We start from the raw sequence: 19520 nt of genomic DNA on the forward strand, positions 1-19520 counted from the left end.
GCAATGATATTGACTGGGAAGATCATCATCTTAATAATCAAACAATGAACCTCATTAATCGAGTCGGTATATGAAGGGTAATCGCGAATAATATTATAAGTAGGAAAGATAGATACTTTTTTATATATAAGTAAGCCAATTATCAGACAGGATAACGCTTTTCGGGTATTCTAGTTAGTATAAATTAAACATTTTGTATCCGTTGAAACTTAATTTGTGCCTTTACTCATTTAACCAATCACATCCTTAACACTACCAATTTTTAATATCGACGGTTGAACAGAAGATCACTATATGCCTGAAGCCGGGTCTAAAAAATTCTTCCAAAAATTAACCCTACCAAAATTTTACAGAAGAACGCAGAATGAAACAATTTTGCGATGGGGCATCTTTCAATAGTTTGCTGAGGTTGGGTTTTATCGAATCGGCAGTCGAGATAAGTGATATTTTATTCAGATTACAATATCTTATATTTGAAAAGCGCAGCAACTATTCAAAAATAACTAACTACTGTCTTTCCTCTAACTGTATCCAAAAATCAAGCGGCGTTAGTGAAAGCCCATTTAGGTTTTTTGTCAAATCAGGAAGTTTATCACCCGGCGCCAAAATAAAATTGAAATTCTGACACAGTGCTGCTGTCATTAAGAACATAATATTACGCGTAAAAGTTTCACCCGCACAGAGACGTTTGCCTACAAACAGGATAGACAATTTGAGGTTAGTCACACTTAAGAATAAAAAATAAGTACTTTCAATAATATAAGCCAAAATTTACTAACCAGCACCAAATGGTAGCGTTATATCATTGCTTAAACATAATTTTCCGTTCTCATCTAAGAAACGTTCCGGTCGGAAATTCTCTGGATCACCCCAAGTACGTGAATCCATATGGAATGCATATAGAGCGGGTATCATAATTGTATCCTGAAATTAGAAATTCAAACATTTAAGGATTTAACTTAAAAAAAAAAAGGTTATTCAAAAGTAGCATATCGACTGCTGATTAGCTGCCAGTTCGCAAATTTCTCTTTCTCAGTGCGAAATGAAAAACTTGAAAAAAAAACTGTTAGTTTGCGAGCTAAATAAAAAACTCGGATAATAACTTTTTCTAGCGAAATAAAAAAATCACAAGGTCTCCCGTTTGCCGTATGTGGTATGCTTTACTAAAATTTTATATTGGAAGCCTTGAAAACAACAAAAATCTTAAAATATTACATGAAACAAATATCAAACATTTTTATAAATTTCTCAATAAATTAAAATCCCGAAAAATAATTTTACTAGCAAAATAAAAATATCAAAAAATTTTCATAAACTTCTGAGTGAAATTAAAAACACGAAAAATAACTGTTATTTTCCAAGCAAAATAAAAATCTCTAAATATTTGTATAAATTTCTGAGCGAAATTGCAAACTCGAAAAATTACAGTTATTATTCCAACAAAACAAAACTAAAAAAATACAATATTCCCCGCAAAATAAAAATATCAAAAAGTTTTTATAAACCTCTGATCGAAATAATGAAATCAAAAAATAACTGTTATTTTCCTAGCAAAATAAAAACCTCAAAAAATTCGGATTAAGCTCTGAGCGAATTTAAAAACGGGGGAAAAACTGTTATTGTCCGAACGAAATAAAAAACTATTATTTTCAAAAGAAATAAAAAATTCAAAAAATAACTGTTATTTTCTGACCAAAATCAAAAAGCTGAAAAATAACTATTATTTTCCGAGCTCAATAAGAAAATTGAAAAAACTACTATTCTTTTTCGAAAAAAAAAATCTCAAGTAGTTTAGTACTAATTACTATACATACATAATAAAAAACTAAAAAAAAACTATTATCTACATAGCGAAATAAAAAACTATAAAAAAAATAACTATTATTAATTACTATAATTAAAAACTAAAAAAAAAAAATTATTAAAAAACTATTAACAATTGCCAAGATCCCTGTTTCAAACAATTTCAAAGATAGGTTTTCAAACAAAGGCTTTTTCGAACTAGCAGCCGAATAGGCTGATATTCCACTCAGGTCTTGACATGCATGTATACATACTTTTGGTATTTTAAAACCCATCAGCTCGGTATCCGTCATTGCTTTATGCGGAAAATCCGAAGGCACTAAAGTCTCGATACGCATACCCTCACGCAACGTTGCCTCGGTATATGGCATATACCGACGATCATCTAACGTTGGCAAACGTCCACGTCCCACTACTGCATCGATTTCCGCTTGTACACGTTTCAACACCTCCGGATACAATAGGAAATATTGTAACAAAAAACCCATTTGTGCGCCAACAGCCGATGATGGAGGTATCGTAAAATCGACCAAACTGATAATGAACTGTTCACGATTATAACAATCTGTACGTCCTTCTGCATGCTCCAACTTCATTTGCTTTATATACAAATCAATAAAATTTCGTTCGCTACAGTCATCATAACTCGTTAAGTGGGAATCAAACACCTTTTCATAATATTTATAAAGAAAGACATTTGATTCCATTAGTGCCTCGTAGGAGCTTGCCTTTGGGAAAATATGTCTTATCCATGGTATTATGCTTAAAATTGTACCGTAATCATCGGTGCGACGTTGAAATTGCATAGCCATTTTTACCAACTGCAGCAACTCTGCTTGTTCGGCGCGAGGGCAGTGCTCATTGGTGAGAATGTGAAGGAAAGAATTTACAACAATTACACTTAATGTATTTGGCACACAAACTCTATAACCATCCGTTTTAGAAAGTTGTTGTTCATGTTGATAGCGTGGGCCTTTACGTATCAAATCCAAAAGATCATTGATCTGCTCCTGCATAACCGATTCAAAATCAGCAAATCGACGACCAAAACCATAATCGCGTAGATAACGTAATATAAATCGTCTTTGCTCCTTCCAAACGGGGCCCTCTCGGAAGAAGATGCCTAATGGAGAAAAATAACAATATGGCTTATATTTGTTTGTGAACATAAATTGCGAGTTGAGATCAACGATCTAGAGTTTTGTTATTCTTATCGAAGAATGTACTTTGCAGTTATGCCTAGTTCGGCGTCGGTTGAGAGGATGGAACACGTCCGCACTTATTTGATATTTCTACTTATTCAACTTACTTTCCAATATATCGATCAGTAGGATAGAACAATCGACTCCACTTACCTTCTCCAGATATCGAAAAATAGAGTAAGTGTGTCACTAGTAACCGACTGCTCTGTCTTCTACGAGATAAAGAGGAACCACTTTGGCATATGTCTTAGATTACAAGTCAAGCAGAACTTCTACAAGTCTGCAACGAAAGTCGATCCTCAAACACTATAAATCGCGCGAAGTATTTCCTTCTCTTTGCTACCACACACTGGCTTCTCAGCCCTCAACTCCCTCTTTTTCCAACGGTTTTCAATGAGCAAGTTTCATCGCTATTGCGACTTCTTGTTAGCCTCTGCCTTACAGTTCTACTGGTGCGCGACCTGATCTCACAACTTACCTGACTCACGTCCCTTGAACTGCGCTTTCTTCTATTTCCTTACCGCCCCTTTGATCTCAGACCTTTCGCCCTCCGATGATCGCTACCTCTTTTTCCGGCACGTGTGCTCTATTTCCTCGAATATCTCGCAGTTTTGAGAGTTATCCGCTGCAAAGCTGATTCGACCTGCTTTCCTTGCCGGAGCGCTACTCGGTACTGCGATAACGATCTCCTGCAGCCCGCTCCTCGCTCAATCCCCTTTCTTGGGCAAGACAGCAGCCTCCTCTTCCGCTCCGAGCTAATTAACGATAAGCTATCGTTGTTTTTCTAACCCGACTTTCCAATAATATCGCTCGTTTTTTCCGTCTAGTTATTATTCCCAGTATCATTTACAAAGTCTCTCTAGGTCCCGATGTGGGCACCGTTTAGCCGATACGGCCCGGTGTCGGGAGGATTCAGTCCAAATTCAGCTCATTATATTTCCTTGTTTCATATAATTCAATAGGCAGAAGAAGAACAGCACGTCGGCGTGCGCCTAAGCCAATCAGCCTAATAGTCCGTATCTAAGCGAAGATTTAAGGAATCCTTAGATCCACTAAAAACTGTGGTGTAGTTTCTTTGGGAAAAATTCCAATTTAAGAGGAGTTTTTTTACTTTATTGCCTAAAATAAAGGAGCTAAAAGGATCTTCCAACTTTGAACGTATTCCTTGAAAACTACGTCGGGATGGTCGTTGTTTCCCATTTGTTCCATTCACCATACACTATTACTTAATTATCTACTCACCATACATTTCATCAATATTTGATGTACGCATTTTCCCTACAAAAACTTGCGGACGTCCATCAAATTCTTGTCGATTTAAAAGCTCTTTAACTCCTTCGGCATTATGGACAGCAACTACAGGAAAGCTTCCAACATGAAAACCCAAAATATCCGATTTATACCATTTGCTAAATTTTAATACACTTTTATGTAAATATTTAGCATTAAGCATCATCATGAATAAATAACTGCCAAATATTGGTATGCGTGGAGGTCCTTCAGGATAACAGAGAAGGCACATTTTAATTATCAAAAATTTTATAAAAGTTTTCAGAAAAACACACAAACCTGGTGGAAAACCATCAGGACGTCCCACTGCATAACGATAAGAAATATATAAACAAATTACCGCACAAATCAATAATAAAACTTGTGTTAACATTTCGATTGAGTTTCTTTATTTTTAAAAGTCGGCAGTTAAATAACGACTGAAGAGTATGAATTTGTGTTCAAACGTTTTTACTTTAATTATTGCAAGACATGGAAAATGGAAAAATACTAGAATGTTGTTCGACTGTGATAAGTGTCGGTGTATTAGGGATATTCGGAAGGCAAATATCAAGATTACAAATGTGCGAATATTAATTGACGAACATTTGTATTTGCATAGTAATATCCCTTTTACGTCCCATATTCCTCTCATTTTGTTTAAGGCAATTAGGTTTGAGGTGATTTTGGCGACCTCAGTAGACAATGAAAATAATTTGACTTGATCAGAACTAAATGTTCTTTTGTATATTATTATATAATATTACAATCTTTTTAACCGGCCTCCTGAGATACGACTTTATTAACGACTTCGCTGAGACACGGCCTTATTAACAGAATGTATGAGATACGTCCTTTTAACCAAAACTTTTAGGCTACGACCTTTCTATTTGGATAGATCGTTATATGTACATATATGTAAATTGCAATCAGATACTGCTACTTACAGTGCTGGCAATCCTTGTCCAACCAATCGCCCGTTAGTGGGTGCCGTGTGTATTAAGTTTATTTTATATTTTTTTGTCAATGTACAATATTTTTATTGTTGAAATAAAGCGAATTTATCAAAAATGTTGGTAAAGAAAAAACATATTAATCGAGCTTTGAAAAAAAAACCCCTTTGCAAAATGCGGCCACCATGAATACTCCTTCGAACGGCATCTGCAAGGCAGATGAGTTTTCACTGAGAAGCTTTTCATGACAGAACCGCAAATGCCATGAAAAATCCAAAATTTTTAAAGTGTGCATAAACACACTTTTGTTATTTCGTTATATTTCAGGGTAACATATTCGCGTGAAAAAGAAAACACTATTAGTCGAAGAGATAACTGCATATAGTCGTAGTCCCAAAAGTCCCCTAATTATTAAAAGAAAAATCTCTAGGGTGAAAATTCACTCTATCCCTGTTCAAAGCAATTTTTTTTGAACCATCAAAGGAAATTCATAAAGAAAATGCATAAAAAAAGGAAAATACAAATTTCCAATAAAAACACTTCAAGCATGGCGGAACCATACAAAGTGGCAGCACGGTGAAATAAATACAAACCTTAATAAAAATTCCATGAACTTTATTCTTGCAATTCGATGAACTCATGCCAAAATCGTACTGCGTCGGAAGTTGAAGTGTCTAATCATAATAAAAAAGTATCAGTCAGCTCATTTCCGACTGCCACCTATATATATGAATCCGCTATGACTTGAAGTTCAGTTTACAAGGTGGAATTAAAATAATTTCTTGTGCGCTTTCTTATGATCTCAGTACCGCGCTTTATTGCGAACGCAGACGCGAATATTCGCTACATCCTTAATATGCGTTTTCTAACATACGAGGGTTGTTCGATATTTCGTTGACGTCCACACTTATCACATCACCTGCCGCCTTGTAGATGTTTGAGTAAACTGGGTCATTTATTTTGTATTTGAAAGTCATGTAATGGCAGCCAGGCTCATGAGTCATGACTTTAAAGAAAAGTGGGAAACCGCCTAAAAAATTATCACCGAAACTAAGGAAATGCTTCATAAATGCTATGGAAAATATGCACCATTAATTTTTATGGCTAAGAAGTGGTTCACTTAGTTCTGTTGTGGTTGTACCAGCGCAATTAACATAATACGTTTAGCTTACCTAAAAGAAGTCATCCCGCCATAAATCGTCAAAGTAATCTGTTGATCGATACTGTATGAATGAAGTTTGCTGGGTTGGCTTAGACTACAGGTTTATCACATTTGACATTAATATATGGATCTGAAAGCCACCCGCGAATGTTTGGCGATAATTTGAAATGAGTGCTTGGCGATGTCAAGCCGCAATCTGGAAAAGTCTTGGCGTCGTTTTGTTACCTTAGACCGAAATTAAGAGTTTTCCCAAATACGAATTTATCGCCCAACAAGGCTGCCACCTTAGTTTCGGGATGCACGAGGGTAATTCACCTCAATTGAAGAAGAAAAAACGATGGAACTGATATTGTTTGAAGCAGAAACGAGCGCATTAAGCGAAGAAAATATGTTGTGCAATTAATTATGCCCGTCCCTTTACGTGCACAATTACCATAGCAAAAATTCATTACATGATCCAGAAGGGGTTACTGCTATTTCCTCTACGCAATCCTGAAAAATGGTTTAAAAGGGTTAGTACATTCGGCTCAGATGAAAAGGACATCAGTTAAACAGGCGCATATTATAGAGCCTTCGAGACTATTATTTGCAAGGACTAAAAAATTCCAAAAATTCCGTATGTGGAAGTTTCGAACCTGGCATTTAAATTTGTCTTTAAGATACTTTGATTATATACAAGGTGATACAAAAGAGAGGGGAGATGCACACGAGGCGTAGCTTCATAGACGCGTATTAGACACAACATAAGAAATCTGTAAATGTATATTACCAAAGTGAGGAAGAGTATCTAAAACCAACAAAGTTTGGTTAGACATTGTTAAGGCGATTAAGAGGCTAAAAAGTGTTTGAAACTATAAATCGCTTTATTTCGCTAGCCCGCGGTGGTGTAAAGCTGTATTTTATAATTTATAAAAGACACGGGGATGCACACAACTTTTCCGACCTATTTTCTTTTGGTTCCGGGGACGCACACACCTGAAATAGTTTATTATTTTTTCAATAATTGTTCGGTTTTTGTAGCGGCGCTTGAAACGAGCTCGTGTGCAGTCGTAAAAGAATCGTAGCTACATGTAATATCTTGTACGCGTCTATGTAGCTACGCTTCGTGTGCATCTTACCCGAACTTAATCCAAAACACTGATGGGGTCACACCATCTTGTGCTTAATTCAACTTGTGAAAGATATTTTTTTTTAATAATAATAAAAATACATAAAGGTTTACCCACCAAAGCCCGTCCGACCGGCACGAGGGGCGCAGTTGTAAACAAAACAAAAATTGTGTTAAAACTAAGACGAAATCAGTACGAAATGCTGTTATTCCATCAGCTGTTGCTTGTTATTACGATTTTGCCAAGACGAATTTAGTACCAGGTATTGTTATCTCCACATCTGATTGCTTCTTCTTGATTATTTTGCATGCAGTGCCTTGTACTTTAATATGTCAGTTAAGCGAAATCAATTAAAATTTTCTTTTGACTTGACATTCTTCTGCACGGCAAATTTGTTGAATTCACTTTGCCACCACCTGGTATGGATTCGCCTTGGATTTTCCTAGCAAAATTTAGCACAGCAGAATGTCAGTAAAACGAAATCCGCGCTAATTTTCTTTGCATTTGCCAAAAACTGTGTGAATTTTCAAAATTTGAATAAAAGTCAAAAAGTTTATTGTCGAGGAATATAAAGTTTGATGTAGTACCGTGAGGCAGAAAATGAAAATATGCCTCGTGGCAATCAGATGCTAATCGAAGGATTGATTGCCTGTTAAATTTGTTGACGGGACTAATATAACCGGCACCAGAGTAAACGATATCGCGTTTAAGGAAGACAAAAATTACCGAAAGAAATATCTTTTATGAAAAGTTACCGAAATATCAAATATCCCTTGTAAGAACAAGCTAACTTCGGTACATTTATAGTATATTGGATACAATGTTAACATTAAGTATTGTAAGTGATTTTAATTAAATCTGAAGTGAAGTGATAATATAGTTATTGACATCTGGATAATTATTAAATTTGCTATGGTCAATTAAAACGCCAGTTAAGAAATGTTGCTGTTTAGCTGGGAAATATATGTAAATATTTCTCGAATATATTGATATTATTCTGCCATTATGCCAATTCATTTTAAACCGAAATACTTCCCAAATGGTTTTGGAGTATATCTCTTAATTTGTGATACACCAATCATGAAGAGTTTCTAAAACAGCATGTGTCAATTCTAAAGTGCGTTTCGTACCTGGCCTTTGGTCTTTTTTTATACTTGTATGAATTTCGTAGCTGAAAAGTTGCAAAGCAATCTCAAAACTTTTTCTAAAAAACTAGGAAATTTTTGAAAATTACAAGTTATACATATGTATGTCTTTCAAAATAGACATTGATTTTTGAATTTTTTTTTTATTGAAGTGAAACTAGAAAAATAAAAAATTTTTTTTTCAATCATTTGTTGGCAGCAAGGTATAACAAAGAAGGTAGTTCCACTCAAAATTTTTTTACGTATTTGGAGATTTTTGAAGTTTCATGTTTGTTGTTTTGCTAGAAGCGTTGCTATACCGTTACTGTTTAAGGCGAAATTGTGCTTTTTGGGGATGGAAATTTCCTTCAGGATGAAAACGCAATGGTCATAAAAATATGCCTTAGCACGATTTATAAGCATACATATCGATTGAGAATACAGTAAAACATGCAATTTTATTGAAAAATAGTGGATAATGACTCATATATTGGTTAATGACTCATATCTTTATGGCACTTTGACCCCTAGACAGAAAAAACACTAAAAATCCTGTTGTTCATCATGCATCTACAGTGAATATTTCTCAAGGCATGTTTAGAAAAAGTGTACCTTCAAAGTGAGTGGTAGGTGTTTAATTTGTTACGTTCGTGGGACGCCACATCCATGTCAATGCTAAAAGGGTAAAGAATGTGTATATGCGGGCTTGCCTCAAGGTGACCCCCGGTACAATGGGCAAAATAACTCTCATAACTAGTGGCTAACCTGCAGAGCTACAATTTCCTCCACAAGCGCTACGATTTAATTATACAATAAATAAAAAATGTGGACTTGTAGCCAATTTATCACCATTCAATTTCATAAAAATTTCGTTTAAGCATGCTAAACTCTTTGGAGATTGCGGTGTCGGTTTATAAGGACCTCCTTTGGGCAATCAATTGACACACGTGTATGTTTTGTCAACATGTTCTGAGCAAACGTACGGACACTTAAGAAGGCTATATTCCCTTGCTTTGTATACTTCCATCTATGTTTCTTTCCCCAAAGCAATTTTCGGGAGCTCGAAAAACTTATTAAAACCTTCTTTTCTAGGCTGATATTTCGTACTAAACTATTTCCAACGCATGCGGCTCATTTTTTTCTTTTTTATTTAAAATAACTATGAAAGTAAATCAGTCGTATCTGTTAATATGAAATCCATCAAAATTCGTAACATTTTTCAATTTGGTAGCTTGTTTCTGGTGAAATTGTCATTGTTCCCGCAAAAGTCAAGTGGCTAACGTCACACTATATGGAACTACCTCCATTTATTGTATCATGGTTGGCAGTGCAGCTTGTTTCATGACAAATTAAAGAAAAAAACGTGTTACTTGGATCAGGAAAGTACAAATAAACCTGTAAAAGGCACAGAGTTGGGCAATTTGCAATGGAAACCCATAATATGCATTTTTAATACAACAGATACATTCGTAGTATAAATTTGTTTGCCAGATAAGCTTGCTTTTCAGTTAAGAGGCGTTATCCAAAATCCGGGTGATATAAGAGCAGTACTGTTTTATGCTTGCGAGACGTGGAAAAGCTCAACTTCAATTCAGAAACGTCTAAAAGTTTTTATTAATAAATGTCTGCGCCGAATCCTGAAAATTCAATGGCCGGAAAGAATTTCAAATGACGACTTATGGTCTAGAACAAATCAACCTAAGGCTGCCACAGAAATAACCAAGCGTTAATGGTCGTGGATTGGTCACACTCTCAGAAGACCTCCAGTAAATATAGCCAGATAAGCATTGCGATGGAATCCACAAGGAAGCCGACGACCTGGTGCACCTGCGAAAACTTGGCGCAGAACTGTGGATAAAGAACTCGAAGACGCAGGATATACGTGGAATGACATCATAAGAACTGCACCTAACAGAATAAGATTTAAGTCGGTGGTCGAGGCCCTATTCTCCAATAGGAGTTGAGGAGGATGATGATGATGATGATGAAGAGCATTCACTAACTTTACTCAGTGAAGATAAACCTGAATGCCTTTGTGAAATTTTGGATATAGTATAGTCGTGAATATGAATGTGAGTGACTACGGCACAAAGTGTCATAGCGTTATACAAAATCTAAAGATAACAATCGTTTGTTTTATTCTGAAAAAGGGCATAATCGGCTTAGTTCCTAAATGGCTGGCGAAATCCTTGGGCTGAACCCTCCTAGAGGGTGCCGGCTGGTAATATTCACTACAGAAACCCTGCTAGGGGAGTGCTAGCTAAGTTCCGGAATCAGTGCCATTAGGGCCTTAGCTCCTTAATAGCTCTGGCATATGGAAGTGGCTCTTGAACGTGGTCTCAAGGTGGGGGCCGGACCGGTGGTGTTATGCGTTGCCGTACCTATGGTCAGCCTGGCTGGCGGCCCCCTCAAATAGCCCAATCGCTAACGGAGCCCTCTGGGAACCAGGCCACACCCAGTTCTAATCTTGGCCTTACCCCAGGTATAGCGGATCTCTGCCTGGGGTGAACGACCCCGTTCTCCGCAAATCATGATTTCAAATAATGGAATTAAAAAAAAAAAAATAATTGTAACGAGGCCGGAACTCGTAAAAAGCCGAAAGGGGTAACACCCATCAATCTGGGAGCTCGTGCGATGCAGGGCCCCTCTACAAGCCGCGGCGCGGCTATTGCGGGTGGTGCGCAAAGGCTTCAGGCGGCGCCGGAGCCTCGTGCATCGCCCGCAACTGACGACTGGTCCTGCTGCCTCTGCTAGTAACCCTCTCGGTAGGCAGTTTGCTACCGGGGGAGCAGCCCGCCCGCTTGCCTCCGGCTACGCCAACGGCGTTCACCCAAAGGAACGATAGGCGACCTCCCTCACAGATGCGCAGTAGCCACAGGCAGGTGGCTATAAGCATCCTGAAAAGGATGGCGAACGTCCCTAACTTGCTCTCCATCGCGTTGCCTGGGGCTCCTCAGCGTTAGGGGCTGAAATTGAGTGGGCGAAAACCTTCGTCCTGATTTTAAGAGGTCTGCTCCGGTGAAGGAACAGGGCTCCGGTAAGTGCAACCGTTCGATGGAGGTTGTGCAGAATGCTGCTAAAAGGTTTAGAGACAAAGACCCCTCCTTCGCAGAGGTTGCTAAAGGTAGCATCCTTGTGGGGGGTCTTTGAATCTAATCCTGAAAAGAAGCAGATGTTCAAGGAAAAATGGGACTGGATAAGGACCGAAATGGCCAGTTTTTCAGTTGCCTTGGTAAGAGAGAACACTGGACCTCCATCTGCTTGCAAAGAGGTGGGTTGGTATTAGGGGCAAGTCAAGTTGGTGGCCTGTGACGACCAGACGTCAGTTGACTTGTACAAAAAGGCAGTGGCTAGGTTGGGTGAGTTCTACCCTGGTGCGATGCTCAGGGCTATCGACTTCAAGGATATCCCATATAGGGCGAGAGCTAGAGTCTGGATTCCATCCAAGCCGGATGATCCAGAGAGAGTTCTTGAGGTCATAAGGACCTTCAACCCAGAGCTTCCTTGCTCTAGTTGGAGAGTCCTGAAGCTGGAGCATAGCACCAGGGCGACGCGTCAGGCGAAACTGTTGCTCAACAAGGAGTCACTGCCTTTCTTGGAGCGCGCGGATGGCGCTATTAAATTCGGTTTCGACAGCGTGAGGATTGAGGTTTACGCGAACGACCTGAAGGCGGCCTATGATCCGGCGCTGGAAATAGAGCCAGAGAAAGCTGAGAGCGAGGAGGAGGAGGACGCAGAACCAAACACGGTTAGTCCGGTGGATGACACATTTGGCGGAGACGCATCTTCGATCTCCTCGCTAACGCTGGACAGGCTTAGTTGTTACACTGGAAAGGGGCCAATGTCTGATGAAGACGGCGACTTGACAGTGGTGGAGGTGGTCGGTGCTCAGCCTAGTGCGGGTCTACAAATCAACCTCCACCATTGTAAAGCAGCTTCTGCTGCGCTGCTGCTCTAGTTTTCCAGTGGAGCAGCTGATATTGCCCTTATCCAAGAGCGTTGGGTAGTAGGGCATAAGATTTGCGGGCTGAAAGCTGCAGGATTAATGCTGGTGAGTGGTGCAACACATGGGAAACCGAGAGCTTGCATCTTGGTAAGATCTGAACTAAATTTTCTTTTTCTCCCACAGTTTAGCCACGAGGATGCTACAACTATTACGTTGACGGTCGGTGGTACGAATATTACACTGACGTCCTTTTACTTTCCTCATGAGGGGTCAGTTTCGACGGAGCTAGTCTGTAAGATAGCTCGGGATGCAAAGGGGCCACTGCTACTAGCGGGAGATGCAAATGCGCACCACGAGGCGTGGGGCAGTGGAGACACGAACGAGAGGGGTAAGTCACTCTTTGATATTGTTATTATACTCAGTTGAGCAGAGCTCACAGAGTATATTAACATTGATTGGATAACGGTTGGTTGTACAGGTATAAAGGAATCGAGATAGATATAGACTTCCATATATCAAAATCATCGGTATCGAAAAAAAATTTGATTGATGTTCGTGATTTTATGTCCGTCCATCCGTCCGTTAACACGATAACTTGAGTAAATTTTGAGGTATCTTGATGAAATTTGGTATATAGGTTCCTGGACACTCATCTCAGATCGCTATTTAAAACGAACGATATCGGACTATAACCACGCCCACTTTTTCGATATCGAAAATTTTTTTAAAGTCGAATTTTAACAAAAAATTTAATATCTTTACAGTATATAAGTAAATTATGTGAACACTCAACTCCATTAATGATATGTTGCAACAAAATACAAAAATAAAAGAAAATTTCAAAATGGGCATGGCTCCGCCCTTTTTCATTTAATTTGTCTACGATACTTAATGCCATAAGTCGAACAAAAATTTACCAATCCTTGTGAAATTTGGTAGGGGCTCAGATTCTAGGACGGCAATTCTTTTCTGTGAAAATCGGTTGAAGCCACGCCCAGTTTTTATACACAGTCGACCGTCTGTCCTTCCGCTCGGCCGTTAACATGATAACTTGAGCAAAAATCGATATAACTTTACTAAACTAAGTTCACGTACTTACCTGAACTCCTTTTGTATTGGTATAAAAAATGGCCGAAATCCGACTATGACCACGCCCACTTTTTCGATATCGAAAATTACGAAAAATGAAAAAATGCCATAATTCTATACCAAATACGAAAAACGGGATGAAACATGCTAATTGGATTCGCTTATTGACGCAAAATATAACTTTAGAAAAAAACTTTGTAAAATTAGTGTGACACCTACCATATTAAGTAGAAGAAAATGTAAAAGTTCTGCGGGCGAAATCAAAAGCCCTTGGAATCTTGGCAGGAATACTGTTCGTGGTATTACATATGAGCCGTTTATTTTGAAAGTGGCATAAGTCATTTAATGTCGTTTAGGTTCAGTGATAATTTGTTTGTATCTCTCCTCGCCTCCAGTTTGTTAGAGTCCACTATCCAAAAGATGCAATTCTTATTATTATTTTATAATTGTAGAACCATCTATATATGCATTCGTTCAAAAATAACAATGCATTTAAGTTGGAAATGACTTATGCCACTTTCAAAATAAACGGCTCATATATAAATAAATTAGCGGTACCCGACAGATGATGTTCTGGGTCACCCTGGCCCACATTTTGGTCGATATCTCGAAAACGCCTTCACATATAAAACTACCACCACTCCCTTTTAAAGCCCTCATTAATACCTTTAATTTGATACCCATATCGTACAAACACATTATAGAGTCACCCCTGGTCCACCTTTATGGCGATATCTCGAAAAGGCGTCCACCTATAGAACTATGGCCCACTCCCTTTTAAAATACTCTTTAATACCTTCCATTTGATACACATGTCATACAAACACATCCAGGGTTACCCTAGGTTCATTTTTCTACGTGGTGATTTTCCCTTATATTGTCTCCATAGCTCTCAGCTGAGTATGTAATGTTCGGTTACACCTGAACTTAGCCTTCCTTACTTGTTTATTATAACTTTAAGATTTGTAATAGGGGTTCGGTACCCACGTTTGTCATTAAGAGCAGACAGGAAGTTTTGGACGTCACCCTGATCTCGGGCAGCGGGGAATCTATGATAAAAAATTGGATGGTGCTTTATGACCACTCTTTTTCGGATAATAGATTTGTCCGCTTCGACCTCGGTGGGGTGGCGCTCAAAACTGTCTCGAATAGGAACCTTAAAAACGCCAACTGGCTTATCTACAATGAGGAGCTTCAAAAGAGGTTCTCAGAATTTAGTGTTCATATACCCCAGAAAGAAACTGCTAAGGTCGTCGAAGAGGCGGAAGTTTTGTAGCGAAATGGAGATGGTGTCTGAGGGATCTAGGCTCAGAAAGGTGCTCTCTGGTGCTCCAAAATGTGTCCCGGGATGCCTGCAAGGATCTGATGGGACATGGATAGATTCGGCAGAGAACACCGCTGAGTACGCACTTTCCGGGCGCTAGTGATGAAATAATGAACTGGAGGGAGACTCACACTGATGAGCCGTATGAGGAGAAGTTCATTACTATGGGTAAAATTAAATGGGCTATATTGCCGTTCAAGCCCTTCAAAGCATCAGGGCCGGATGGATTGGCCCCTCAAGCAGCAAGCAATCGAACTGAGTTCTTTGTGGTTGTATAACATCTTCAAAGGAGTTTGTGCTCTTAACTATAATCCACGGGGTTGGAACGATTGAAGGGTTACCTTTATACCAAAAGCTGGAAGGACTGGCCACGCGCCTCTAAAGACTTCAGACCGATATGTCTGACATCTGTTCAGCTGAAGACACTCGAGAGGTTAATGGACTCCGAATTAAGGGAGTCCTTGGAGGGCAAGTTATCGACATCCCAGCATGCGTATATGAAAGGAAGTCGATGGAGACGGCCTTGCATGCAGTTGTCCCCCAGATCGAGAAATCCTTGGCGTTCAAGCTTTCCTCGACATTGAGGGAGCTTTCAAAAACGTTACGCCCTCTGCGATAACTGATGCACTAATCGGCTTTGGGCCGATTCAGGGCTAGTGAAACTTGTTCAGCAGTTACTGTTGCGAAGAAAGGTTCATGCTGACCTGGCTGATTCAACGGTGGTCAAATACATACGGAAAGGCACCCCGCAGGGGGGTACTGCTCCACTTCTATGGGTTGACACACTTAATGAGCTGTTCGCTCTTCTTGAGAAGGACGGACGCAAGTTCATCTGCATATGCGGTTACCTTGCGCTGTTAGTTAGCGGGAAGAAACAAAGCTGAACTGGTTCTGTTCACCAGGAAATATAAGATACCTGCGTTCAGCTGCCGGTGCTAGCGGGTATGACCCTGACGCTGAGGGACTCTGCCAAATACCTAGGGGAGCTATTCCGCGAAGATCGGGATTAGCACCGGATATTACCCTGTGGCTGTACACCGCTGTGGTTAGACCAATTCTTTTATACGGGGCAGTGGTCTGGTGGACTAGCTTAGATACTAAATCAAACCTACGGGTATTCCAGAAGGTACAAAGAAGTGCTCTAATCTGCGTGGTGGGGGGGTGCTCTGCGCACCACCCCTGCGGAGGCGCTGGACACCATTTTTAATGTGTTGTCAATAGATTTAATGGTCAAGCAATGTGCGGCCTTTTCTGCTCTGCGGCTGCGAGAGTTATCCGGATGGAGAGACAATGTGGATGGCCATGCAGCCATCCTTAAGTATCTGGATTCACCTTCGTCGGAATATTGCGCTCCGACTGTATTTTTCAATATGAAGTACGAAGTTATTATCCCGGATAGGGATTATTGGTTTAAGGAGCGACAGGCTGCAGATATATACTGACTGCTCCAAACTGGATAATAAGATGAGTAGCGCTGCCTTTGCACCTCAACTAGGGTGGAATCTATCATTTGGCCTACCCGATCATTGCAGCGTCTTTCAGGCGGAGGTGGCTGTTATAAAGGAGGCCGCTGATCACCTGGGGAAGGCCGCGAGACGCACAAAAAGTCTCCTTCTTCTTGGAAGGGGGCATATCTCTGGTGGTTGGACTTATAACCGGCCACATAGCAATCGGGAGGCACGCACAACGGCTGGGTGCTTCTATAATGATTAGTGCAGGAGCTGCAAAGACGAAGAGGAGACAGAAACAGTCAAACATTTTCTGTGCGATTGTCCCGCGCTTTGGCACAAGAGGAAGAAATCTCTGGGATATCCCACTCTAGCCTAACCTAACCTAGTTCCTAAATAAGACGTTTTTAAACAAAATTCTGAAATATTTTTCTGAGATAAGCAGATTTTGCACAGTCACCCGATAGAGAGCCAACAGCCAGACTTCGAAAGGTCAAGAAACTAAAAAGTCGTTTATAAAACAATATATTTATATTTTTCTTTTTTAAGAACATGTATTTTAGAGTGGATCAAAAGAAATTCATGTGCGGAAAATGCTTTGTGGACCATTCTAAAGAAGTCTATTTAATTTATTTAGACCCTATTATGGATTTAAATCCTAATTCTAGCATGAAATCCCCTAGAGCAAAGAAATAACAATAAGTTTTCGACCGAAACAGAGTACATACTGTAACAAATTTTGGGAAATTCCACTTATTCCAAACCTTCTGCTAACGTTCGAATCGCTAAATTGTGGAATAAATCACTCCAATATTCAATAATGCAAAATGGTCTTTATTATGGACTACTTCGAAAGTACTTCACAATAACACTTAAACTTCACAACCAATAGCGTGCTTAAATCAAATCTTATTACTGACTACTCACCTTTCGCTGCTTTTATACTCTCTGTTGCCTCGTCCACCCATTTCTGCTAAGGTCTAGTAACTGCGCGAACTTCATGCCTGATTACCAGCCATATATGTACATGTATATTTGTAGTTTTAAAGCCATATGCGTGTGTATATGTGAGTACTACTTCGGCTGATGGTGAGTATCCCTCTGCTGCGTTGTATGTATATGTGTAAATGATGATTGATTTGTTTACGTACATACAAGTGGCTGCTTAGTATCAGATTAGGGATGATAGTATCACTTAGTGATGTGAATATTCGTCACACTGCCCTCCACCTAAGTCTGATCGTCCCGATCAGACAAATCGCTCGACCTAACCGCTGCTAGCCTCTCCAAATGAACCACCCTTCTCACGAAAGTGTGGCGAGCACGAATGCAAAATCTAATATTTATTTAGTCTAATTTCAGCGCTTGTACTTTAAGCACCTATCACACGAACTCTTGGTACAGTGTTTGGTCGTACAATGCGGACATGTACATATGAATTCAAAATGCTTCAGGTTGAATGGAAAGTAGAGTTTTTTTTGTTTTAAATAGCGCCAATAGGCCACAATGCTTAATTTGCTGAAAAATTATGCAAGCAAAGCTTAAGTCGACATTTCATTTTACTCCACAGGAGCGTAAATACTCTTACCCCTGTGAATCAGTATTTTCACCTACATATGGCTTTTATTAAAAACTAGTACATAAGCAAACTCACTGATGAGCATTTGGAAGATCTGCTCAGAAGTTTCAAATGTCGTTTTAAATTACGATGATTTAATTAAATACATTTCTCCGTAGTTTTTCTATTTTATGTTATAAAATGGAGTTGAGCTTTAATTAACGTTTTTATAATTTTGTTATTCAATATTATTTTATAAAGCATTGTCTCCCAATTTTTGCTATTTTAAACAAAAATAACTTCCATGGTGGAATCACCAGGTGATGTAAATAAAAAAGAAACAGAAGATGTACGCTGCGATGTATTTTCAACGGTCAGAGAGGGTAAAATTTTTACCCTCTTTGAAAAATAGAAATAGTTATAAAAATAAATAGAGAAACTGGTTTTTTCACTATATCAGTGAAACCTAACGCAAATTCAAAAGGGCATACACAGGATCAGTGCTCGCACTATATATATATTACCTTTGGCATCGAATAAAAATAAAAACTTAAACTCTGATAAGCAATTAAATTCCATCTGAATTAACCTACTGGTAAATGTGAAACAAAAAATACTAAAACTACCGTATTTTACTCCTGAAAAATGCAAAAAAACAACACTTTTTCGGGGACAACATTGGTGAAAATTTTCAAATGGCCGAATGACAGAACAAAAAAGAATTTAGAGCGAGACAATTGACGGCTTACTTCACCTGGTTATTCCACCATGATAACTTCAACCCAACCTGAAAATTTTTCATTCATATGTACGTATTTTTCGACCGTTCTGTGTGGTAATAGTGCGTGCGACACTTCCTATTGTACGGACGTAGAAATCAAACTAAATGTGTTTGGCCGTTGATTTTGACGAAGTAGTCATTTTTTTTTGCTCGTCGTACACGTACATGGCCGCTTAGCAGGTGCTAAGATCATGTCCACCCATGCTTATGAGAAAGTGCTTGTCGAATAGAGTATATTGCCACTCCTAGAACAACTGAGATGCGAATGATATCTAACTCTTTTCCTGCTTCATCCTTAATTTTTTCTGAAATTTGTTTCAAGTAAGCGGTGCTGCTTTTAGGGAAACGTCGATAAAATCTGAACGTGGCCAGATAGGCTAAAGACTTCTTTGAACGAATTGTTTCTTCAGTAAACTCTTCTATAATAAACTATCACTTATTGAAATCAAGTAGATAAGTTATGGAGAAAAAACCCCCTTCGCTCCTTTTACATGGTGCTACAAAATGTTTTATTAGATAAAGCTAGTTTGTCATAATTTATAAACAAACGTACTATACCTGTTAAATCATAAAATCATTCCACTGGTGATTACAAGCATAAAATAAATTCGATGGCGCATAGTCATGTCAAAATAAAAAAGGTTTTAAATTTACTTGGAGCTTTTTAATAGCTCATAGAAAATTAAGTCAAAATGCTGCATGTAAATTTAAACCTATTTTATTTTGACTATGACTATGCGCCAATCTCTTAA

At 38.9% G+C, this 19520-nt stretch overlaps 1 protein-coding gene across 1 annotated transcript; it reads right to left on the minus strand.

Annotated features, from left to right (window-relative positions):
• Positions 1 to 430: 430 nt before the first annotated feature.
• LOC137237180 (probable cytochrome P450 304a1) lies at positions 431 to 5032 on the minus strand. Its single transcript, XM_067760509.1, has 5 exons — positions 4575 to 5032; positions 4248 to 4502; positions 2058 to 2926; positions 780 to 924; positions 431 to 692 (listed from the first exon to the last, which is right to left on the minus strand). The coding sequence occupies exons 1-5, from the start codon at positions 4666 to 4668 to the stop codon at positions 508 to 510; spliced, it is 1548 nt and encodes a 515-aa protein (XP_067616610.1). The 5' UTR covers positions 4669 to 5032; the 3' UTR covers positions 431 to 507.
• Positions 5033 to 19520: the final 14488 nt, after the last annotated feature.

Source organism: Eurosta solidaginis, chromosome 1 (genome assembly GCF_040869045.1).
Source record: "Eurosta solidaginis isolate ZX-2024a chromosome 1, ASM4086904v1, whole genome shotgun sequence".
NCBI classification, from domain to species: Eukaryota; Metazoa; Arthropoda; class Insecta; order Diptera; family Tephritidae; genus Eurosta; species Eurosta solidaginis.

Excerpts from the sequence above, each read along its gene's own strand:
- LOC137237180 (XM_067760509.1), bottom strand. The coding sequence starts at position 4,668 with ATGTTAACACAAGTTTTATTATTGATTTGTGCGGTAATTTGTTTATAT. Across the intron at positions 4,503-4,574 it reads TCCTGATGGTTTTCCACCAG|GACCTCCACGCATACCAATA; the intron begins GTTTGTGTGTTT and ends GTTATCCTGAAG. Across the intron at positions 693-779 it reads AACGCTACCATTTGGTGCTG|GCAAACGTCTCTGTGCGGGT; the intron begins GTTAGTAAATTT and ends TCCTGTTTGTAG.